General features: G+C 35.8%; 1 protein-coding gene across 36 annotated transcripts in view; it reads right to left on the reverse strand.

Moving 5' to 3' along the window:
* The window catches only part of LOC105468849 (discs large MAGUK scaffold protein 2), a 2,241,192-nt gene that overhangs the window by 465,850 nt on the left and 1,749,476 nt on the right, over nucleotides 1-25,866 (reverse strand). For 31 of the 36 annotated variants that reach the window (XM_024788717.2, XM_011719258.3, XM_011719273.3 and 28 more), the window contains one exon: nucleotides 9,817-9,972. The exons of the other annotated variants lie outside the window; for them this stretch is intronic. In XM_024788717.2, the coding sequence (XP_024644485.1) occupies nucleotides 9,817-9,972 (156 nt within the window). The remainder of the gene's footprint in view (nucleotides 1-9,816; nucleotides 9,973-25,866) is intronic. 36 annotated transcript variants of the gene reach the window in all.

Consider the following 25,866-nt stretch of genomic DNA (forward strand, 5'->3'; position numbering starts at 1 on the left):
CAGTCCTTTGAAAAAAATTCATTCTCACCTCAGGTATCTATCTGAGGTGACGTATCTATCTGGGGGGGTCATAATACATCATCTCACATACACAAATATAATGATAGCTAACATTTATGGAACTCTTCATATTTATCAGGTACTGTTTTCAGCACTTTATATAAAATCTCTTGAAATCCTGATAGGTACCCCGTGAGATTGATACTACAATAATTGCTACCTTATAGAAAAGTCCCTTGCTCAAGTTTACATAGCTAGAAAGTTGTGGTGGCAAAATTCAAACCCTAATATTTTGTGTCTAGAGTCTAGTTTCTTAACTATATATTCATTGCTTGTCTATCTATCTCTCTATCTATCTTCATATCATATCAATCAGTCATCTGTTGATATATCACCTATCTACTAAAGAGATTTGACTATTGTTCAATGGGGTATACTTTTCTCTGAAGCAGAATTCAATACTTGAAGAATTACTACTGTAATATTCACTGAATATTTATTAAGCACATTTAAAAACACAGATTCTAGCACCAGCCGAGTTAGGTTCAGATTCTACCCATGTGACCTTAGAAAGATTAGTTAACTGTTTTATCACCTGTAAAATGGGATAATAATGATACATACCTCCCTGGGTTCCTGTGGAGATTAATGAGTTAACTTGTATAAAGTGCTGCTGAGTAGGCAACAAGACGATAAATAGTGATTGTTGTAATCATTATCCTCATAGTTGCCATCATCATCATCATCTGTATTGTCATTGTCACTATTAGTACTACATGCCAGGTACCATTTTTGGCATGTGGAATAAAACAATAAATAAAACAAAACTTCTGCTCTAATAAAATTAATATTCTAAGTGTAAGTTCTGATGACCTCATTTCCAACTATCTCATCTCATTGTTTCCATTTGTTTCTCAAACCATGTACTGTAATATTTATATAAAATTGGGATGATCATAGCTACCCCATAAGTTGTTATAGGTTAAAATGAATTTGTACATATAAAACTTCTGAAATAGCGCATAGCACCTAAAGGCACTCAATACACATCAGTGGTTTTAATTAATATCTGTGCAATGGGTGTTACGGTTTAAAGTCACTGTCTCGATTTTGAGTCCTACAATTTGTTGACTATGGTGATTTTTGCATAGCATTTTCTCATAGGTAGTTTCCTTTACAAAGGAATGCTTTTGAAGTTGTGCTTATTCTGTTTTCTTATTGCCACCTAACAATTTGATGGTTACTAAAGTAAATACAAAGATTGCTCCCAAAACACAAACAGACATACTAAAACTAATAGAAAATGTTTACATCATCTCAGATAGAGATATTATCTCACTTTTAATTTTTTTAAAGCTAATCAATTAAATTTGGATTGTTTTATCACAGAGTTATTTGAATATCACCAATCTGGTTTCACTTCCCAGCTCTGTCATCTCAAGGTATTTAACCCTCATGAAGCCTCCTGAGTCTACCTGCCTGGGTTGTTGTGCAGAGTAAATAAGAGCTTTCAAAACAGGGTAAGTTCCCTGTTTTCTGTTGTCCTTTAAACTACAAAATTTTAACTGTGCTTTTAAAACAATTCTTGAATTCTTAATGAAAGAACATTTGCCCCCTAGTACCAAAAAACAGTGAGGGACAACAGTGAATGCTGTAAATTTAAGAAACTGTCTATTGAGATAATGCATTAATTTAAAATCAAGGGGTATTTCTTTCCATGTAAACCCTTTCATAGATTGCATTGCAGAGGAAATAGGCTATAAAACCAAATGCAGCAAGAGTGGCCTCTGTCACTCTGGGAGTCAATTTAATTCTTCTTATTTTCCTTAATTCATATTGGGTTTAGTGATCACCTACTTCAAAAAGGCAGTGACAGCCTTTGAAAAATAAGCTACTACATAAACTTAGAAAGGGGCTACGCCTTGTGAGTCATTCCCAGAGGGCTGACTCTCTTGGTTTTAATTAAAAGTGAAATAAAGCATTCTTTAAGATTATATCAGCTTTTTAAGGGCATAAGAAGGTCAATGGTTTGTAAGCATCTTCTTTCTGTTTCTAATGGTGCTGTTTCCCAGATTGAATCATGTGAACAAGGCTCAAATTTCCTTTCAGAGTCTACAGATTTGTGGCAGAGTGGATGTAGGAAGTGGGGCACAGAGTGAGAAGCTACAGTGTACAGAGTGAACGTGATTAAGGCTCCGTGAGAAGATGAGCTTGGATGTGAGAATGCCTTGGGTACAGCCCAGATTCCTCCAATTGCTAGATCAAAACACACACTTTGCAAAATTATTGAGATTATTAGAAACAATAAAGTACCTATGTAAAATGCCTGGCTACTAATCTGTGCACCATAAAGTGGCTGTTATTTTGTCCACATTCCTGAGAAGAAACATGTAAGGCAAAAATACCACTACACGAGTAGATAAAAAAGAAAAATATCTCATATAAGTACACAATCACATATGGGATTAGACACATGCCGCCTTTTACAGGGAGCCTATAAATGTAATAATAAAAGGAAAAATATGTGACATTGATTATGATGACAAGAAGGATGGCTGTTAAGAATGATAGAAGGTCTCAGCCCAAACAGCTTTCTTATGATCTCAGGGGATTTGCCTGAGCTGATAAACATTTTCTACCTGATTTGTGATAGCAATAGAAATAAATATACATGAATTCAAGGCTTTAAAATAGAATACACATATGGGAACAATTAATAATGACTAATGTGGCTAGTGCCTAGATGAAAATTCATTTGCTCAATTTCCCTTGATCATCACAACAATCCTATGAGGGAAACAGCACAGATGCAATTATTCTTCTCACTTTCTGATGAGGGAATTGAGGCTCTGAGGGTGATAACATGTTTAGCTAAAATGCACGTGATTAGTATGGCCAAATGGAAGGCTTCAGACCTAGATAGTTTGGGCACAATCCTTAGCTCCTCTGTGACCTCACATTGCCACTACCTCAAACAAGGGACCTGATATATTTTGCCTCCCTTCCCTCCCATTGTTTTCTAAAGAGTTTTATGTTTAAGTGTATTTACTGTGGACAAGAGTGCTCATTCTGTCAAACAGGAGCAAAGAATCACCCTGCAGTGAATATCCCAAGCTAGAAAATTCTTCCCCGAGTCAGTCACCAAGTACCACCTGTTCTATTTAATAAATAATTCTGAATCCATTTGTACCTCCCTATCTCGATAGTCTCAGTTCAGTTCTTCATTATTTACCCTGCTCTATAATATAATACTAACTAGTTTCCCTGCATTCAAACTTTTCCGACACAGGTGGCAGAGTGATCTTTTTAAAAATGCAAAGCAGATTGTCTCTTTGCTCAGCTTTAAAACCTTCAACAGCTCCCCACTGCCTATAGGATAAAGTACAAAATCCTCAGCTTGGTAAGTAAGGTCTTCTATGATACATAGCTGCCTTTTTCTCCAACCTTATCACCCACCCAATAGCCCTCAGCCACACAGGTAGTCTGGTAGTCCCAGAAGGCATTGTGTGCTTTTATATACCACGATACTTAACTTTTTCCTATTTCTTTTACTTGGAACACGTTTCTTCCTTAATCCTACTGATAAACTCAGTGTCTTCATGATAATGCCCAGAAAAACAAGGGCAGAGTTAGGTAATTCCTCCTATGTTTACCTTTAGAGACTTACATGCACTTCTATTACAGATTAGTTTTGGAATTTATATTTGATTTTGTATTTACAGACTTTGAAACAGTTAAAACATTAAAGGCCCAGTAAATTTTCTGCCACTCTGCAAGGAAAGAAAGCTTGCCAAAGATAAGTTTTAGTATTCAATTTGGAACACACATACCTGCTGACTTTAAAAACCCATTTAAGGGATCCTATAACTTTATATGTGCTGATAGTCTACAGAACTGAATTAAAGGGTTATAATGGAAGGTTTATTTTCTCTTCTCTGAGAAGTAAATTTTGAAGCCTTGATGAAAACAAAATGGCATGTTGTAAAATACGTAGATCTCTATAAAAATACAGGCAGGCTTGCATAGCCCTTCCCCCATACTGCCAACCCTACCATTCATTTCCCTTCACAATTCACTGGACTCACTATTAAGCTATGAATGGAAACAGTCTTTTATAACAGTTCTTTAATAAAAATAAAAAATCATTCTCACCTCAGCCTGAGATATTATTCAGGGGCTCACCATAACTCTGGCATATGATTGAGGTCTTACAAAATAAAGATCTCGCTCTGCATCCCCAAACTCAGAATGGCTTGAGGCTGCCAACATTATGATTTCTACAAAGGTGGTAAATTATAAATGTGGATTCTCTGAGCCCAGCAGAGAATAGTTCGACGTTAGACTTGCAGATGGACCTATGGGAAGATGAATGTGCATTTTCTATAGGTAATGCTTCTTATAAATGATTAGAAATTGATGGCTAGGAGTGGATGGGGCCATTTCTTTGTGTATGTTAATGCCTCTGCAGAAGGGACAGTTGAAGGTCATATTTGCTTCCAACACTATCACTTGTAATAATTTGATTTTAGTTATGCTCAATTAAGTAAGCAGGACGCCCTTAGGTTAAGGCTGTCTCCACACTCTGAGTTTCCACATAACAATCTGAAACCTAACTTAGAAGTGTTATACACAGTAGAGTTTCAGAGAGTCACAAGCAGCCAGGTTTCAGCCAGTTTCAGGCAGCCAACTCATCACCCCATGCCCAAATAAAGCAGATGCCTAGCTGTAGCCCATCAGGTGATTTCTCTACTTTGCTTCTGTATACAGGCTATAAAAGGTTGCCTCTCAAACTGCTCAGTAGAGCTCTCTAAACCTCTTCTGGTTCTGAGTGCTGCCTGATTCATGCATCGTTCTTTGCTCAGATAAACTCTGTTACATTTAATTTCTCTAAATTTGTTATTTTAACAGCTACCTAGAGATCAGGTGCATTGGAGAAACTGAGGCCTTTTAGCAGATATATATCACATAGTAAGTAATTCTGCATTTATATGTCTGTGAGATACTTAAGGGGAGAGACCATGTTTTTTTCACCTTTGAATCCCTAACATTAAGGATGATGCCTGGTACCTAGCTGAAGTCCCATGAATATATATCCTTCAGTGAGTGAAGATGTTTCATGATGATATAGTGCTTCACAGTTCACTTCCCATCCAAAACCTGCCAGTATATCTTAATTAGCCTTCATCTGGTTTATCTCAGCCTCTGTTATCAACTGCAAAATAGCAATAATTAGGACCGTTTATGTAAAAGGACAAATAAACATGTGCCATAAATATTGAAAAAGCAGCCAAGAATACTATTCTCCTTGCCCTAGAAATATCAAAAGCTGAATAACTTATTCTCCCTAAGTAGAAAAACCAATTACAACATCAAAAATTACTTTTTTTTCCCAAAGAAAAAGAGATGTACTAGATAAGCAAGAGTCCCACAGAAATCCCATTTATTTTTCAAATTTTAGTTTGATTTCAGGCTCTGCACATTTCTTGTTTCTGCAAGCATTAAAAAGTCAATTCCTCCAAACATAATCTGCAGCCATAGACACCGTGCCAAGTAATTTACAGTGCTTTCCTAAGAAAAACTAACAACTTCTCTGTTTCCTTTTAAATGGTCTTACAGAAGTAAATTGTGTATACAATTAATTCATCCCTGAATGTTTGCTATTAATTCAAAGAACTGAGATCTTGGGTATTCCCACTGAAGCTCAGAAAATACAGAAAACTGACTCAGGTTGCTTTTGCTGACTCACATTTATTCTTCTAAATGTGGATTAGGAATTAAACTAATGTAAATGTAAGGATGGTTTCACATGCTAACTTTCCCAGAGCTAGTGCATATTCTAATCTGAAGCCGTAATTGCTGTATCAATATGTGCATGTTTCTGGAAAAGACTTCAGGAATTTTTCAAAAGCTCTGAACAAAATATACATCATTAACTACTGCATCCTAAAAATCAGGCATTTCTTCAACATTTTTGGCTGTCTTCTTCAGCTTGCGCCTTTGTAAAAGGTTGTCCTATTATAGTAGCATCTTGCACATTGTTGTTGATTCTTGATAAGTATTAGCTAAATAAATTAATACATACATTTTTATAATATCTTTTTTAGGGCAAAAGATCCTAGAATATTTTTATTTAACCATGAGTGGTAGTAAGACATAGACCTGTGAAACAGTAGATTGGGTTCTACAACATTACTAGAGTTAGATAAGGGTTTGTCTATCCAATTCTAAGTTCTCATCTACTTCTGAGGGTCTATATGTTATTCAAGAACACAGAGAACAGCACACGGGTAATGGTGTCAAAAACGGAACCAGAATATTTTTACTTTGCCCCTGAATTATTGGCTACATTTCAAGATACAGTGGCTTGGAGAGGTATTTCCCTTTAGAAAAATAAATAATATCTGAAATGAATTACAGAGTCTTCATGAAGAATTGACGGGTGCCTAATGGATTTATAATGTAGACAATCACCATAGACATAGTTTATGGTGAAAGTACAACACAAAGTGAGTTCTAGTTATTATTTGTTTCTATGCATGAATTCATTCATTCATGAAGTAGTTTTATGTACCTACTAAGAACTAGGTAAAGCACAGCTTGAACTATGACTTGTTCTCAAACAGGTATCAGTTTGCTTGTTTGCAGATTTTATTTCTATGTTTATGTATTCATCCAATAATCCTGAGCTCCTGCTAGCCAGATACTGTACTAAGTGTTAGGAATATAGCAGTGCACAAAATAAACACAATTCTACTCATCGAGCTTATAGTGTAGAGGGTGATACAGGCATTTAGTTTGAAAATCACATAAATAAATGTACAATTATAAATTGATTCTTATGAAAAATAGAAAGAAAATATATAATAGGGGGACTGATTTTCTGTTTCAGAGAGCTTCTCTGAAGACGTGCAATTTAAACTTGGATCTAAGATGACCAGAAGTTAATGAGGCAAAGTATAAAAAGAGCTTTTCAATTCCAGGGAAAAGCGTATGTGAAACGCTTGAGACTAGAAGAGATTTAGTGCATTTTGTGAATAAAAAGAAGGCCAACATGAATAGTGTGGTTAGCAAAGTGAAATGAGGTATCCAAAAGGCAGGCAGGGGCTAGGTCATGCAGAGCCCGGATGCTATGTTAATGACTTCGCATTGCATCCTAATGCAAAAGGAGATCTGATCTGTATTTTTCACAGATCACTTTGGTTGCATTGAGAATAAGCCTGGAGGTCAACAGTGGAAATGGTAAGAACAATTAAGAATCTACTATAGGTGGGAGATGATGGGGTCTTGGATTAAAGTGGTGGAAATAGTAGTAAAGCAAAGTGAATAAATCTGAGATATTTTGGAGGTAGAATCAACAGGACTTGAAGATGAATTGAATGGTGGATGTGAGGGAAAACAAGGTAGTAAGGATGACTCTCAAGTTTTTGGCCTAAACAATATGGTAGATGTATGTGCCATTTACTAAGCTGAGGAAGTATGGAGGAGGAGCAAAGTGGGGTGAAATTAAGATTTTTGGTATCAATGCACTGGTAGTGACAAGGCCATTAAAATAGCTGTCAGTGTGTTTTTGTGTTTTTATGACTGTTTTTCTACAAAGATAAGATAAAGAATAAGATAATGGAAAAAGAAAAAAGGCGAAGGAAGGGGACCAAAATAGAATAAATTGAAAATACAATTCTCAAAAAGGGGAATGATGGATGGGGGTTGGGGCCTGGTGCATATCAGAATTAGACAGGGTGTGTCATTTGAAAAAAAAAATTCAACATTGTATTATAATGGTTTTATTTGAAAAATAAATAACTCTATTGTATTCATGATACAGATGACAGAAAACAAGCTGAAAAGAATCATATCTGGTAGGTTCACATAGAGGTAAACTCTTATCGGCTACTTACTGGTGAATTTTTCAGAAGGGATGCTTCAAAATCCCCAGTGGAGTGGAAGGAAACCAATGTAACTTTTACATTAATAAAAAAGGAACACAGGATAAAAAGAAAAAAAAAAATATTTACTGACACAGAGCCAGAAGAAGGGAAGGTATATGAGAAGTCAGGGTAATGATAGAGAAAGGATAGAAAAAGAGAAATGGGTGGAAATTTTTTTCCAGTGAGCGAAAATGGCTAATGGTCTGCCAGGTCAGTCATCATCTGGGTTGGAATCCCAGCTCTGTCACTTACTAGTGGATGATCTTGGGCAAGTCAGGTAACTTATCAAGTCTCAATTCCTCATTTGCAAAACAAAGATAATTATAACATCTACCTCATAAAGTTATTATGAGTATTCAAATACATAATCCATAAGAAGTATTTAACAAAATGCTTGGCACAGAAGAGCTCAATAAATCTGAGCTACCCTTCTGTAGCTGACTATAGGTACATAATTACTAGCAAGTCATTACAGGTATGTGGCTCTTCTCACTTCCTTAGGGCTATGGTGACTTTGACCTTTTAGCTTTAAAATGGCAGAGTTCATTGTATCAAAGAAATAGTTTTAATGATTTGTTAAAAATGTAGGTGGATTTAATATTTATAGAGTATTCTGAAATATTATTAGACTTTAATTATTGCAAATTAATAAAAATGCCCTAGCTGATTTACATAGTGAAAAATGTGTTTTCTCATTTATTTCTGGAAATGTTAGATGTAATTTAAAACTTGTGATTCAACTCTTCTAGATAGAACAGTAATTGACTTCTAAACTTATTCTTTCAAAATATCAAAAAATAAAGATGATGTTCTTAGCAGACCCTCTTGATATATCCATCTTCTCTCTGAATCATTCTAAAGAATCATTCTAAAGGCTGTATTTTCTCAGTCCTAACAATATTATGAAGATATTCCTGTCTGAAAACATTATATAGACACCCCATTTTGTGTAGGAACGTTACAATTGGGATCTCTGTTTAGACTGAATTGGAACTACCTTGTGGAACACTGAATTCTATTTTTCTTGCTTTCCTCTCTCTCCAACTCAGGCTACTATGAAAAGATGAGGTCTTTTTTGTTATTTTCATATATATGCTTTGGAACACTAACACAGAATTGTGTTCAACTTTCAGACTTAGACTAATTTCTTTACAAAGTTGTTGAAAGACTCAAAACATTCTAAGGTCAAATTTGGACTCCACATTTATTGGCAAGATCATACTGAGGCAATGCCTTTAACCACTCTGAATGTCTATTTCTTTAAATAGGCTGGGAGCAGTAAATACAAGAATATATATATATGTATACATCTAGCATGATAACATAATATAAACATTAATTTTATGTTCTGTGTGGTAAGATGGAACCAAGTAATTCTGTAGTTTTTGACAAGTTGCTTAATACCTTAAGGACTCAGTTAAATGGTGATATTAATCTAATATTTTAGTTAAAATATTAAATGGTGATAATAGTACATATTTCTTAGGCCACGTTATGCCTGGAGCAGAGTAAGCACTTATTAAATATTATTTTAAAATATTCAACAAATGTTATCTTTCATCCTTCTGTATGAATGAAATGTTGTTAAATTCCAAAATTAATTGTTCTAGAAAAGTATAATTAATACCTTATTAAAATGTATAGGAACCAGGAATATGTGGAGCATCCTGTGATCATGTCTAAGTGCTCTGTGATCACTCCAGGGAACAAAACAAAACAAAAAGGCAATGTTCTTAATTTCTCCCATTGCACCAAGGGAACAGCAGAACATCTCTCCAACTTGGGGAAGATGTTTAGTGCAAGAGAAGTGAGCAGAGGCAGATTCTACCCATTCATTCTTGTGGAAGCACATGCAGTTCGAGAAGATGAAGTGAGGAAGCGCATGCAGTACCTGGTCATCTCAGAGTCAGGGAGCAGGCCTAGGTGGTAGTGGGAATAGGGAGCTGAGAGAAGGAAGCTTTTGTCACACTCAACAGGGGAATAGTGCCTGGGAGAAGCAGGCTTATCACATAGTTTGTTCACAGTGCTGTAAACAGGTTCCGGAGGCCTGGTGATACAAGAGGAAGAGAAAGATATGCATGGTTAGTATATACAAGGAACATGTGTGCAACCAGTAGCATTTCACCATATGCAAAAGTAAAAACGATGCCATTTTTCTTGATTTGTTATTAGAAGAAACCCAATTTTTCCACTTGTAACTTTTCTTATAATAAAGACTTTATTCCTCAGACTTTTTTGTGGGTAAGTACGGCCCCATGAAAATGTTCAGTCCTATGTGATTTGAGTGCTCTGAAGTGTTCGGTGAACTGGAATAGCTGCTTATAAGGAAGCTCATTTAGCTGGAATTCTTGAAATTTTGTTTTCTCACATTTCCTCCCTTTACTCACCTGGAACCCAGACGTGATGGGTAGAGCTTCACTGGTCATCTAAGACCATGAAGCAAATTTGAGGATAAAGCCAAAAAATACACATAAAGGAATATAAAGACAGCACTTGTGTCACTGATGATATGGAGTGGCACTATACTAACTATGGACTAGCTACCTTTGAATTTCTTCTCTGTGGATAAAGATAAACTGTATTGTTCAAGCTAGGATCATTTTTTTTTCTTATATAAATGAGACCTAATCTTAACAGATATACTCCTACAAAATTTAAGACTGCACATCTAATACAAAGAAATAAGTATAAATAAGGTTTACTACAAATGTTAATGTATTTAGTTATGTTTGGAGTCCATCTAATATCTTCTGTATACATAGGAAATGTAAACAATGCTATTTTCTTTCCATATAAATTGGGCCTATGTCTCTTTGGAGAAATCTCTGCATCTTAATTTGAAAATATTATTATACATAAAATGGCAGCTGATCTAAACTGCCAGCATAGAAACTTAGAAGAAAGGATTCAGTGACTTCTTTTAGATCATAAAACATTCTCATGATAATGTCATCTCAGTAACGTTGTTTCTGCCTGGGAGAGCTGATCCTATTTTCTCAGTCTGATGTTGACTCTCTGCAGACTAAGAAAATGTGTTTCCAATTTTCTCCTAGTCCTTTTACCTCAGTAGCACCATATTTTGAGTCAAATTTTCACAATCAAAGCTGGCTAATGGAGATCTTTTAGAAATTCCTGGTTACATTGTATTCAACCGAAGAAAGATAAATATTTTACTTTCTGAAAATTATAATAAATTCAAGCCAATGAAAATGAGGTCTTGTATTTTGTCCAGGGTTGAACTCTTGAAACTTTTATTTGAATCTTTTTGGAACCATTTTATGAATATAATATTATCATTTGATTCACATATTTAGTAGATTTGGTGTTTGGAACAGGCTTTAATACCTTGGATTTTAGAAGAAGGCTCTTATTTTTTTTGCTTTCAGTCACCTTCAGGATGGTTTCATAGTGGACCGATACTTGCTAAGCTTAATTCTTCACTTTTCAAAGTCTTATCAACACAGAGAAACAGTTACTGATATTGCAGGTATATTTTACCTTTGTTTCACCTTCTATTTCTTCCCTATTTATTTACTTCTTATTTTGTACATTCACTGGCTAAAGAATAGAGATATCAAATCCAGTTTCTTTTGTTGATTCACTTAATATCTCAGAAGATGGGTAGATGAAAAGATACCAAAACATAACAAACCACTTGAAAATTTGACAAAGTCTTCTTGCAATATTGACAAAGTTCTCTTGCAATCAAACAACAACATCAAAAATATCAGTGAAAGTCTCCTTTCAAGTGGCATAAAAATGGGGTTCACGTTTGAAGATTTCTATCTAATGACGTTATTACAGTGCTAGGATTCTGTCATATATTCTATCATACAGTATGTATATTATGTACCAGAGCACAGTGTGGTATACAGAAAGTACAATACAGGCTATAATCTGAACACAGAAATGGCACATAGTAGGTATTTGGTAAATGTTTCTTTGAATGATTTTTTTTTTTTTTTTTTTTTTTTTTTTTTTTTTTTACCATTCTTTGCTAAGGGAAATTTTAAAAAACCTTCTGGTTCTTTCAAGGGAGCCATAAGTTACTCTAAATTTTTTAGGCCATTATAAATTCTCACAGGTTATACCAGAAGAACCAGAATCCCAACATCATCATGAACGGATTGGCTTTAAGTACTTAATTAAAGCATGTGTACATGGTTCATCTGCCCTCAAAGGGATAGGTTTCTTGTGTGTTTGAGTTTAGCCACTGCAATGCCTGCCTACAGTTCCTGTGAGAGTCACTCCAATGGGCACAGTGGGCTCCTCACAGACTTCTCAGCCCTGAGTTGCAGAAGGCCTAATACTGGGAGTCAGCATTCTTAGTCTTTCCCCGCAGTTATATTCTGTGTGACCTCTCCCCATCAGACAAACAAGAAATGCCATTTTATAAACCATCACGGATCTGGGTGGCAGAACAGATGCCACTATCACTTCCCGTTCAGTTGGTTAAGGAAGTGCCAAGGGGAAATGACTTTTGGCAGCATGAATCAGCTAGTCATAATTGACAGGGCCTGCTTGGAACTGCCAGAATGGCCTAGGTCAGAAGGTAGTGAATATGGAAATCTAATCCAAGAGGTCTAACTGTGGATGCCCCCAGAAGGAAGCAAAAGCATTCAAAGATACTGGTACAATCTCTAAGTGAATTTATAAACAAATCATTTATCTTGCTGTCCATTTATAAAGAGCCATAGATAATGACTTTGTTGCTCATCTGCTGAGCCATCAGCATTTATTTGCATATCTATGGATTTATAATTGCAGGTTCTTATAGCATATAATTAGCACACCCTGGCCCTTGGTGATCTCTCTTTTCTCTGAACTCCATTAGCACTTGCTATTTGTTCTATTTCCTTGTCATTTTAAATTGCTAATCCACAATACTGGTGTATGTTGGAGGGAAGTGCTTCATCTATACCTTATTCTTAGGAAAACTACCTTGCCTATAACTGTTCCTTCCCATTTGGACAACTTGCCACTACCAAATTCAGTATCCTCCCTAACCAAAGCAGTTTAGACCATTGGATCAGGATTGGGCCCCTCACCTTGCAACCATGATCTGTATGGTGGGACTCAAAAAGAAAAAAAAGAAAGAAAAAAGGAAAAGGCCTAGACCATTTGGATTATCCTATGGAAGGTGAATAATGTGAATAAAGGAGAAGAAATTATCAGTTAACAGAATAAGGAAAGGATGCAAAAATGGGGAAAGTAGCTGTAGCTGTGTACACTAATTATAGAGCACTGGAGTGAAGCTCTATCAAATTTTGTTGCTAAAAATGTCTAGAGGTACCTTGAGTCTAGAATAACTGTCTGGGTTCATTCTTTCAACTGGGTTATGAGAGCTCATGCTATTGAATTTCTTTGATGATTCCCATATGACATTAGTTGTCAATCAACTACCAATCTCCCACCACATCTCCTTATTGGAAGTGAGATCTGATCTCATGTTTGCAATCAGTACAGTGAAAATAAAACAGGCACCTTGTTTATTTTCACATCTCTTTCACATCACCTCAACTAGACTATACATTCCAAAGCCAACAGACAAAATCTTGGGCCTCTGTAATTTCATAGTACCTGAGACTAATACCAGACTGATTCTATCTTTAAAAGTTTGATATTTTGTTCATTATAAATTCTTTTGCGTTAATTTTATTTTCTAAAATATTTCATTAAAGTATTTTTGTCTTAATTGCTGTTTCTTGGTGTTCCCTTAAATTTTGCACCCAATATGAGTACCTCGCTCACCTCACTATAGTCCTGGCCCTGTATCAGAGATAATAAATGTTTAAGACAGTGATAATAATGACTGTGATTGTAAATAGTCTTCATCTGTGTAGCACCTGAAGCGATAAGGTCAAAGGAATATGACTCTCTTCTCTTAGAGATAACAATGAGAGTGATTTACACTTTATTGAGTTTTCTAACTCCTTACCAAAGGGCTCTCAAAGCCTTCAGGCTGTCTCAGGCAGGGACCTCACCTCATTGTACTATCTTTATTCATTCACAATGCTCTCTCCTTCTCTAGAATATTAGATCCTGGAGGATCAAGACCAAATCTCCTGTGTCTTTGTTTCCTCATTACTTTCCTGAATGCAAGAATGTATTACTAAAGCACTGTCATAGAAAGTGAAAGGAACTGTGAAAAACGAAAGTGATCAGTACCTTTTATTCTCTTTTCCTGAGCCAGAACTAAAAGGGGGCATCTAAAATTACAAAAAGATGGATTTGGGTCATATATGTATATGATTTTGAGCATAAATTTCTTCATCATATAGACTAATATGGCTAAATCTGCAGACCTTTCAGATTCTCCAAAGGTTATACTGCTATGGTCTTCTTTGGTTGCCCTAATGGGAGGGGGGCATCCAACCGCATGCCCTGTATTTGCAGAATATAGAACCAAACTGCATTAATTATAGCAGCTGGGATGTCAAGGGCTCAGATGCCTAAGTCTCTAATATATTGCCAGACATAATTGGAGGAAAAAGGATTGTAACTTTAAAAGGGTGCCTCATGCTCCTCTTTACAAATAATACACTGTTTATTGGGCCAACGATTTGGAAAAGTATAGGAGGATTGAATTCCAGGGCTGGGCTAATAACTCTGAAGGGTGGGATTTTGGGAAGCCCTAAAAGTAATTAGGGGATAAAAGAGAATTAGGATCAGGTTGTGAACTATGTGGCTCAACATGTGAAATGACATTATAAAAATGATTAAGAAAGAGGCTGACTTCTCTTATACTGAACTCTAAGCAGAAAAGTATTAGTCACTTGATTAAGATGTTATATGGGCCTTAAAATATGACATAGAGACATCTACGGGAGGGATTGATCTAGGTGATTTGTAAGAACTTATTCGCCCCCCTAATTCCAAGCACCATGGAATTGAGCACTCAAGAATTTCCACTAGGGAAGCTGGAGTAGATGCCGATTTGCACCACACTTACTTAACTCTTTCAAATCTTAGCTTTCTCATTTATAGACCTAAAATAATATTTAAAAAGTTTTTTCTGTATACCAGAAAAATTATAAATTGCAAAATTAGGCACAAATCTAAATTATTATGAGCACCATGTTAAGTACAAGCAAATCGAACTAGGTTTAGATCTGGCTCTTCCAAATTCTACCTTGCATGACCTTCTGCTATTTCTTAACATCCTCATCTGGAAAGTGGGAATAGTAATATCAGCCTAAGGATGACTGTGAGAAATAGGAAGAATGTGCATAAAGCACTTAGCTCAGTCCATGGCACTCACTCAGAGCTCACCAAAAGAGAGCCATTATTATTATCTTGATTATCACTCTTAGACACTTGAGCTCACAAGGATGCACGACCTCAGAAAATGTTGCTCCCGTTTGTGAGAATTCATACAAATAATATTCGTCACCCACTCACTTAGAATCAGTCAGTTCACACGATAGCACTTTCAGGTAATGTGAATTCTCTACAAGAGGGTTGAACAAAGGAAGTAACAATCGATAGCTTTCAGTCTCACAAAAGGTACTGCATAGGCGCCTTCTAAAGACTCACTTTTGCTCTGTATATTTAAAAGGTAATTGATCCCTTTAATAGCCCTGGAGGTTGATGATCACTTTCTCTGAACTTCTCAATTATTTTCACTGCCCCTAACAATACAGCAGCCCGAACTCTAACGCCCGATTTGTACCTGGATCTTTATAACAGTTTGCTTTCCTGTATGGTTCACAGCTGTGCTGTCACATCAGATTGTTGGGTCATAAGTAATTTGTTATTAATAATAGTTTAGGTACCACAGTCTGCAAATACTTATGTTTAAAAGTAGAAATTAGGATTGGCTCACTATTTTTTCTATGTAAACATCACTTTCAGTTATATTTTACTGTGTTTATTGAGGAGTTTATTGGAAGATTGAGGAGAGAAAGGGCAGAGTAAGAGCTGCATCATTTAAAGTTGTTTTGAATATTCAGATGCCTTATTTCCTTAAAAAATGCTTGGGTTTCAACAAAATTGGGCTCTCTCATGGCAGTGGGTTGTAAATGGGTTATGGAGTGTTTCATTGGAATAAGAAGTTGAACTTGACAATGGTGATTGTAACAAAAGGGAGAGTGATCTCTGTTTTTGGTATTGGGTGAGGGTGTCCAGTTATAGTAGTATTTTTGTGGCTTTCTGAAAGTTTTTTAAACAAATATTGGCTAAGAGTGACAGGGTCAATATTATGGCCAGACCAAGGCCTTTGAGACATGGATTTAAATTATTTGAGGAAGGTTCAATATTTCCTATACTAGTGTTTAAACTCTTACACTTCTGTAAGCCTGCTTTTAAAGACTTTGTATTGATTTAAAAAAATTTTTTAATTGATCTCATAGTATAAATATAGATCTACAAAAAGTCAGGTTGATAGTTAACTAAGAATGTTCATGGAGAAAAAATTAAGCATGAAATAAATTGAAGAAATCACATAAAAGATGAGAGACTTGACTACATAAAAATTTGAAACCACTGAAGCAAAAACTCATAAATAAGCAATAATCTGGGGAAAACATTTGCTCAATTATGTTTATCAATATTTTAAAGATGCTCCTACAACTCAATATGAAATACAATAACATTTTAGTAGAAAACAAAGACAATTAGTATCCGATCACAAGAGAAAATACAAATGACAAATACAAGCACACATATAAATATTTAACCACACTAGGAATAAAAATAACACAAATTAAATGATACATCCCCTTTACCTATTTAAAAAATAAAGGATCTTGAAATTGACAAATCACAATTTAGTTGTGGTATGTTGAAATAGACACTATATTGCTGATGCTATGGAGTGCAAAACCTCCTTAAAACATTTTAAGAAAGCAATTTGGCAATATATTTCAGGAGTTTTAGAAGTAATCCTGTCTTTTGGTTCAGCAATTCTACTCTAGTGTGCTATCTGAAGAAGAAAATAAAAAATATGTCCAAAGGTTTCTAGAGAGGAGAGTCATTGTGGTTTGTTATAAGAGCAAAACAGAATAAAACAAAACAATCAAAATGTTCAGCAACAGAAGGGTATGGAGTATAAGATATATTCACATGATGGTTTATTGTTTAACCATTAAAGTTAATATTCATAAAACATTTTAATGAGACAGGAAAATGCTTTATTTTATAATGTTGAATAAAGTGGAATACAAAATTGTATATGTGGATGTGGGGACAGCAGGAAGTGAAAGCACCTAATTCTCTTACCATTTCAGAGAGAGACTGAGCTAAGAATACAGGAAAGTAAACACTGGGGAGTAGGAATTCTAGTGCAGGTTTGAAAGAGGGTGAAAGAGTGAAAGAGAGTGAAAAGGGTGAAAGAGAGTGAAAGGAGTGAAAGAAGGCTTTCTGGAAAGTGGTAACAGCACATGCAGATTTAAAGAGGAATCTGCAAACATGTCCCATTTAGGGAGTTTTTTTAAAGGTTTGAGTAGATGACAAAATTGAAAAGTTAGGCAGGTCTTGAGTACAGTTTTAACATCCATAGTTGATAAGAAGTTATGGAAGATAGTGTTCCTCCTACTAGATGGAATTAAAAGAGTGCAATCATTGGCTATTCATTTGTTCATTCATTCATTCATTCATTCATTCCACAAATATTTACCAAAAACCTACTTTGTGGCAGGTACTATATACCTAGTACCAGAGAGAGGTACAAGGTATATAGTAAAACAATTTAAAAAATGATCTCTTTGTTTATTGAACAAATATTTTGATTGTAAGGAAATCTGATTGCAGGAACAGAGACTTATTTAAATTACTTTAGGTAACAGGACACATGTCCATGGAAACCCAGAAAAAGCTGCGTGAGAAATATGTAAGAGTGAGATCTAAGGAGCTGGATCTTTACAACTTTCCCTTCAAGATACGCTGCTTCTTTTGTGCTACTTGTTCCTTGTGTCTCAAATCACCACTTTAACTCTAATTTATAAATGAGATACTTTATACTTGATAGCTTCGTCTTTCCCTCAATTTCTATTCTGTAATGACATCAGCTGGCACTAGACTCAAAATGGACCATCAGGCCTCCTTTATACCATAAATCACTAGCTTCCCGTTTCACTGATCATTGCCTTGATTGGACTGCTTTTCAATTAAACATTCCTAACAGAGTATTTGCTGGACTTAGTACACCTTTTTGAGCAAACCACCTTATTGGTTATTGGTTAGCCTCTGGATTGGCATCCTTTGAGCCAAGCACACTCCCTGTCTATTCAGCTCTCGCTAGCGGATGAGTGACCTGGTCTTTATGAGTTTGGTTTGCTTTTTCAGCAGACCTGTGGGCAGGGCACAATTGTTCAAGCTGTGTATCCCATTGGTATTTTCAGGTTTGGTCTGTTGAGTATACTCCCCACATCTTCATATTCTTAGCCAGTACTATGAAACAACAGTGTAGAGAAAAAAAGCAAGGCCATTCCTTTTTGAGAAAAATTTGGAAATAACAAAAGACAAAGGAAAGTGTGAGGAACATTGCAAAGGCCCCCAAAGAGAAGGTTTGAAGCTTAATATCACCTACAATTTCTTTCTTTTTATCACGCTGTTAAAATATAGTATTACAGAATAAATACTCCACCTCTAAAATAATTCTTTTCTTTCCTCAGAGGCTCGAGGATGATTGACATTGGTAATACCTAAAGTTGCCAAATCTGATAAAGCTTTGAGTTTTAAAATTCATACCCCCACAAGAATTTCTGAATATATTTAGCAAAATCACATTTTCTGAAGTAGAATTCAAAATATTTATTCATCTATATACTTTTGTAGGCCAATTTTACATTACTAAGACAAAGTCTATAGGGAGAAAACTCTTATACCTTTGACTGAATGGATGCTAAGATTGAATATAACAGCAGCTCCCTAGAAGGCAAAATAATGTTCAGATATAATTCTCTACTTATGAACAGGAAGGATAACGTGGCTGTAACCAAATCACTTAAATGGGTTTCTTTCACATTTCTTGGAAGAGGTACATTTTCCTCTGTTTCATGTGGCTGTTTCCATTTAGTCTTCTGTGCCTGTTACTGTAAACAGGTTATGAAGATTGTTTGGTGGCCATGAGGGAAGGATAAGACATGCATAAGAACAAGAGATTGTTGTAGTACTGCCTTGCTCTCTTTAGAGAAGGCTCTTTGCTAAGAAGCACTTTTATTGGGATTTCAGACCAAGACGAAGACTGAGGTCATAAATCCCCTTGAGTTGATGGTTCACATCCTATTAAAATTTACATATATTGGTACTTTCTTCCAACCCTAAACATTAGAAAGTCCCTGGTTTCCATCAGAGTCTAACTCCTACTTTCTCCATAAAGTCTTCTGAGTACACCTCATTATAGATTTTTCTCTCTTCTTAACTCCCATACAGTATTTCTTCATGATTGCCACTTGGTTTTGTACTTTGATATATTTTAAATAATAATAACAACTCATATATATCTTGGGAACTTACTATGAGGCTGGCCCTGTGCTACATATGCTACATATGTTCAATGTCATGTAATCCTCCCATGAAACCTAAGATATATGTAATACTATTATCTGCAAAGGTTGACATTAACTTGCCCCTCCTCACATACCTGACTTGTGAGTGGTAGGGCTTGGCTTTGAACCCAGATTGTCTGGGTTCAAACCACTAAATGTTTTGTTGTCATTGTTTTAAACTCTTTCTCTAGCATATACTTGCCCTCAGTGATCTGAATATCTTTCTTGGTCATATTAGCAATTATAGTTCCTATTTTAAAGGCAATAGAGAATAGAACAGATAAAACAAACCGTGAGTCTGACTATCTAGATTCAAGTCCGGCCCCGTTCCTTTAAGTCATGTGATCTTGGGCAGGTTGTTTACCTCTATGCCTCAGTTTCCTCCCCTAACACCCAGGAATAGTGCTTGTCTCTTAGGGCCTTATGAGTATTAGGTGAAATGATGCATGAATAGCACAGTGTCTCGAAGAAAATCAGTAAATGTTTTGACTACTATAGGTATTTAAATAGGAAATCCAGCTGTAGGCCATATGGCTTATACATCTCTCTCTTGTCATGTCTGTGGATGTGAATTCATTCATGACAGATGATTTCCTCTTATGATGACAAAACCATATTTCTGGCCATGTCTAGGGTTGCAAGATTTAGCTAATAAAAATATAGGATGTCCAGTTACATTTCTATTTTGGAAACATAACAAAACTTTTTTAGTATAAATACGTGACTATTGCATAAGGCACATTTATACTGAAACCTATTCATTGTTGATTACTGTTCAAATTCACATTTAACTGGGCATCCTTACTTGGCAACCTGCCAGCCCCATCACCTTGCAAGTTTCCCTACATTGCTAGTAACCTGCCTTCCAGCATATACATTTATTCTGTAATAAAATTTACTTGTTTACTCTGACTTCCTCTTTAGTTTCCTATGTTCTTTTATTTATTTTTAAAATTTATTTAATTAATTATTATTATATTTTGAGACATATTCTTGCTCTGTCACCTAGGCTGGAGTGCAGGGTCGCAATCTCAGCTCACTGCAACCTCCGCCTCCTGGGTTCAAGCGATTCTCCCACCTCAGCCTCTCAAGAAACTGAGATTATAGGCACATGCCAACATGCCTGGCTAATTTTTGTATTTTTAGTAGAGACACAATTTCACCATGTTGGCCAGTCTCATCTCGAACACTTGACCTCAGGTGATCTGCCCTCCTCAGCCTCCCAAAGTGTTGGGATTACAGGTGTGAGCCACCACGCCGTCTGCTATGTGCTTTTAAAACAACATATGTGCTTAATTTTGTATTTTCAGTGCTCAATAAGATGTCTCTATTTATATCTATCCCCATATTCACATCTATACTCAAATCTATACATAAGCATGCAGATATATAATTTCAAAATAAAAGTTGGTCATATTATACATATTATGCCACTGCTTTTATTTTAAAATTTCACATTGGCTATTAGACATTTTTCTGTGTCAGTACGCATGGCACTGGCTATCTTTTTTTTAATGGCTGCAAAAACACTCTTCACACACTGGTGGTGGTAGTATAAACTGCTGAACCTACAGTTCAGAAATCTTACTTCCAGAAATCTGTTCTACAAAACTCAGTACAACAGGTGTTCACAGAATTGTCATTGTCACAGCATTTGGAGAAGCAAACCACTGGAAAACCTATGTTCATTAGTGTTGAATATAGTTTTAATGTGGGCATTAAAAACATTCCTATGTAAGTAAATTTGATGACATATAAAGATAGACACAACATATTATTAAGTGAAAAAAGCTGGTTAAAATAATATTGATTCAGTTTTTGTGAATAATAAAAAATATTAAGTATGATCCTAATTTTATTTAGTAGTGAATGAGATTAAAAAGAATCTAGAAGCATATGCCAGGGAATTTGTTCAATATCATTTATCAATAATATGTCTACATAAAATTTTTATTTTCTCTCACTATTTCAAGTTTTCTAAATGACTTTTAAATGACATTAAGAATTATTCATGATATAAGCTGAGCAATAGTTATAAATCTGTATATATAGTTTGGTGCCAATTTTGTAAGAGGCATATCTGTACATCTGTAGGTTAATATGGAAAAGTTACCAACATGTTAATAGTGCTTTATCTGAATGGCGGGATTATGGGTACTTTTGATTTCCTTAAATATATTTTTTTGTATTTTAAATTTATTTTTTAAAAATATTTTTTGTACCCTGTAAGGGGGTAGATCTTGAATGTTATCACTACATACACAAAAAAGGTAACTATGTGAGGTAATGAATATGTTAATTAGCTTGATAATGGTAATCATTTCACAATGTGATATGGTTTGTCTCTGTCCCCAACCAAATCCCATCTTAAATTCCCACGTGTTGTGGGAGAGACCCTGTGAGGGGTAACTGAATCATGGGGGCAGGTCTTTTCCATGCTGTTCTCATGATGGTGAATAAGTCTCATGAGATCTGAAAGTTTTATAAGGGGGAGTTTCCCTGCACAAGTTCTCTCTCTTTGCCTTCTGCCGTGATTGTGAGGCTTCCCCAGCCATGTGGAACTGTAAGTCCATTAAACCTCTTTCTTTTGTAAATTGCCCAGGCCTAGGTACAACTTTACCAGCAGCATGAAAACGCACAAATACACAATGTATACCCAACAAAACATCAAGTTGTACACCTTAAATATATACAAATTTGTCAATTATAACTCAAAAAAGCTGGGGGAAAAACTATTTTTTCTCTTAACTCCAGGGGAGGACTGTTAGGGATTTTTATTGGGTACTTTTCAATTCAGCCCCGAAGATCCACAGAAACAGAAAATACATATTTTTTCAAATTAGTACTGTTTACTTATTAATGAGCAACTTTTATTTCTATGTAGTGCCTAGGTACTAACTAACATGGTATTAGGAGAGTAGTGAAAGCTCATTATAAATAATTGGTTATGACTAACAAGTTGGCTTAACTAGTATCACCATATTTGCTATTTAAATTTGTCAATCTCAAATGTCTTCAGTTATGCAAATATATGCTGTTACTAACAAGATTCTGCTTAAAGTTTAAGTCTACTTTGGGGAAATTATGTGCTCGCTAAAGCCATTTTATGGAAAAGATGACACAAAATTAAAGCAAATTTACAGCAAGTGTAGTCTTTTTTTTACTGGTGCATCTATTCACTCAACATATTTACTGCCCTTAGAAAACACATTGGGAGGCTGTGAACACGGTGGAAAGAGCACAAGATTTGGGCTAGAAGATCTGGGTTCAAATACTGTTCTTCCACCTATCTGTGTGACTACAGGGAAGTACCTCTATTGCCTGAATCTTGGTTGCCTTATCTGGAAATGGTTTTTTAAGACCTACCTTATAGGACTGCTACAGGATTAAATGAGATAATATATGCAAAGCCTTCACAAATCACCTGCCATATGGTACACACACAGGAAACAACTATATTTATGTACCAGATACTAATCTAGGTGATATGGAAGATAAAAATCTGCTCTAGACATAAATTCTTCCCTTAACCATTACTTCATCTTGGAGATGTGTGTCTGTATTTGACAAAGTAAAGCTAAAAATGACTACACATTACGGGAGGGAAATAGACCCTCTTTCCTCACTGACACAACACGTTCTTAAGGCAACCATATGTATGGCTTTCCTGTTTATGCTCTTTTAAAGTCTCGGAAATCACCACTAAGTAACGTATTCATATAACCAAACACTGCCCGTTCCACCAAAACCTTTTGAAGAGTAAATAAATAAATAAGAGCTGTTTTCTTGTACACTGTTGGCCAAAGTCTTTCAAGCAGGTTGAGTAAGATCACGAATTAAACTGAGGGACAGGTGACTAGTCATGAAGCTCAACAAAGACAGCATTAATTGCCTGTCATGAGGATCCAGAGAAAACTGTGCTTTATTACCAATCCTGACTGGCCCAGTACAGCCAACAGAAGTCAGAGGTGCTGTTAAGTGAACTACTGGAATGAGGACACAGGGAATAACAGAACTAGATGGAGAGATTTTTTTAAAAGACTAGCAATAGAGCCAAACCTTCTGCCTATTATATCTAACCAATCCGGAATAGATTCAACAGATGAGAGAAATTTTAGGACAATACATTCTAATCACAGCTTAGATAGATACCAGGCAACAAAACTGCTAGAGAGTTGTAATAAAAACCAGGCACAGTGAAAAGTAGTGGTCAAAATATCAAAGAGCCAATGGGCTCCACAGAATCTTGAGGTCAGCTCAGAATACTTCCGTGCAGCAGGGAGGTATACAGAACACAGAATTTGGAGCAAAGTCACCTCATAATCTTCCCTTTTGTCTCCTTAAGAAATATTTTACAAAATCTATATGATTTGCCTAAAATCTGGAATTGGATTTTTAGTTGGTGAAGTAGACGGGGGAAGTGGTTGAATACTAGATTATTGCAAGAATGGAGGGTACCCACATTTCTCAGTCACTATATGGTTATTTATACCATCACCTTTAATCTTTACAACAATAAACTTTCACAGTGGATATTACATATAGCTTTTGCATAATGGTGGCACATGGTGGCATGTGCCTATAATCCCAGCCACTTGGGAGGCTGAGGCTCAAGAATAGCTTGAACTCGGGAGGCAGAGGTTGCAGTGACCCAAGATTTCATTATTGTGCTACAGTCTGGGCAACAGCGAGACTCTGACTCAAAATAAATAAATAAATAATAAATAGATAAATAGATAAATAATAAATCAATACACAAATAAATGGGAGGGAGTAGGATAATTGAAATATTAATGTGTGTTTTGAGCTTCCTGTTTTTCCTTCCCAAGTCTGAAGCATATAACCAGACCTTTATATTCCCTTGCCCCACTAGAGATCTGTAATACAGGAAGAAAAGCATAATTTTCCCAAAAACTTCTCTCTTCCAGGTTTTCATTCCTCAAAAATCTGAGCTCCTAAAGGGTTGATGCTCAGGGTGAGTCTGAGAGAAAAGGCAGGCAAGATAGAGCCTATTATTATATATTTGGATTTAAAGGAAATAAAATAATGCTCTATCAAGATGTATTTATAGAGTAAAGTGCATACCTGCTACAGGTGTTTTTAAATAGCTGATACGTTTAGTTATAAAATCTAAACACTGCCATATAAATTCTGGTTTGGTAACTCTTGCTCAGGATCAATGATTTTCTTTGAACATTGTCACTAGTAGTCTCAGTGGTTTAGGGTCATCTGCTATTGTGTGTGTGTGTGTGTGTGTGTGTGTGTGTGTGTTTTCTAATGTGCTACATTTTGCTTTTACTTCTGGTAATATGATTTTCCCTCTCCTCTCCTCTCCTCTCCTCTTCTCTGTCACCCAGGCTGGTGTACAATGGTGCAATTAAGGCTCATCGCAACCTCTGACTCCCAGGTTCTGGCGATTCTCCTGCCTCAGCCTCCCAAGTGGCTGGGATTAAATGTACCCACCAACACTGCTGGCTAATTTCTGCATTTTTAGTAGAGATGTGGCTTCACCACGTTGGCCAGGCTGGTCTTGAACTCCAGACCTCAGGTGATCTACCCGCCTTGGACTCCCAAAGTGTTGGGATTACAGGCTCAAGCCACCACGCCCAGCCAACTTCTGGTAAACAATTTTCTGAGGTCAAAGACACAATGAATTTAAGCCAGTGATTCCCAAATCTACCTGTGCATCAGAATCACCTGTGGATATTTTAGTTCTGTTTTTGATATTCAAGTCCCACTTCCACCCTGGACATCCAGATTTGGTAGATCTGGCATGGGGCTGAGGACTTTGTTTTTTAAAGAGATTTCACAGGTGACTAATGGGCTATCAGAGTTGAGAACTACAATTAGACCTGTTCTTTTTGAAAAAAAGTCTGAAATAGTCACAGTTTTGAATGACATTAACTCTTTCAGTACTACAGAATACAAATTATTGCTCTTAGTTTGACTTGATTATATTCCGTGGATAAATGTTAGTATTTGTAGAATGTAAATATTAAGTTCTTTTTTCAAGGGAAGATAAAAAAATAGCACATTTCATTATTTCACTGGTGAATACACACATATGTACACACACATAATTGTTTAAAAATTTTTGTAAGCAGAACTTAAACAAATATTTCTCTCTAAGCTGCAGAAAACAATAGTTCTGGGGATGGCCCTACCTTGCTTTAGTCAGGCAGACCACATTCTCACTATGAATGCCACACTCAATTGCAACTCCTACATAGCTTTCCTTAGTACTCACAAATTTAAATTCCGTATAACCTTATTAGAGCTACTCTCAACAACTATATAAATCGTTCACTCTCAAAGTGAAAGTTTTGCATATATTATCTCATTGAATGATTTAGATGTATACTCAGTATGAAACTTCGACAGTATACCATCCAAGCTAATATTATGCAGTGAAGCCATGGAATTAACGCCACTCCTAGGAACTGGAAAACATC

The sequence above is a fragment of the Macaca nemestrina genome, chromosome 12, assembly GCF_043159975.1.
Source record: "Macaca nemestrina isolate mMacNem1 chromosome 12, mMacNem.hap1, whole genome shotgun sequence".
Lineage (NCBI taxonomy): Eukaryota > Metazoa > Chordata > Mammalia > Primates > Cercopithecidae > Macaca > Macaca nemestrina.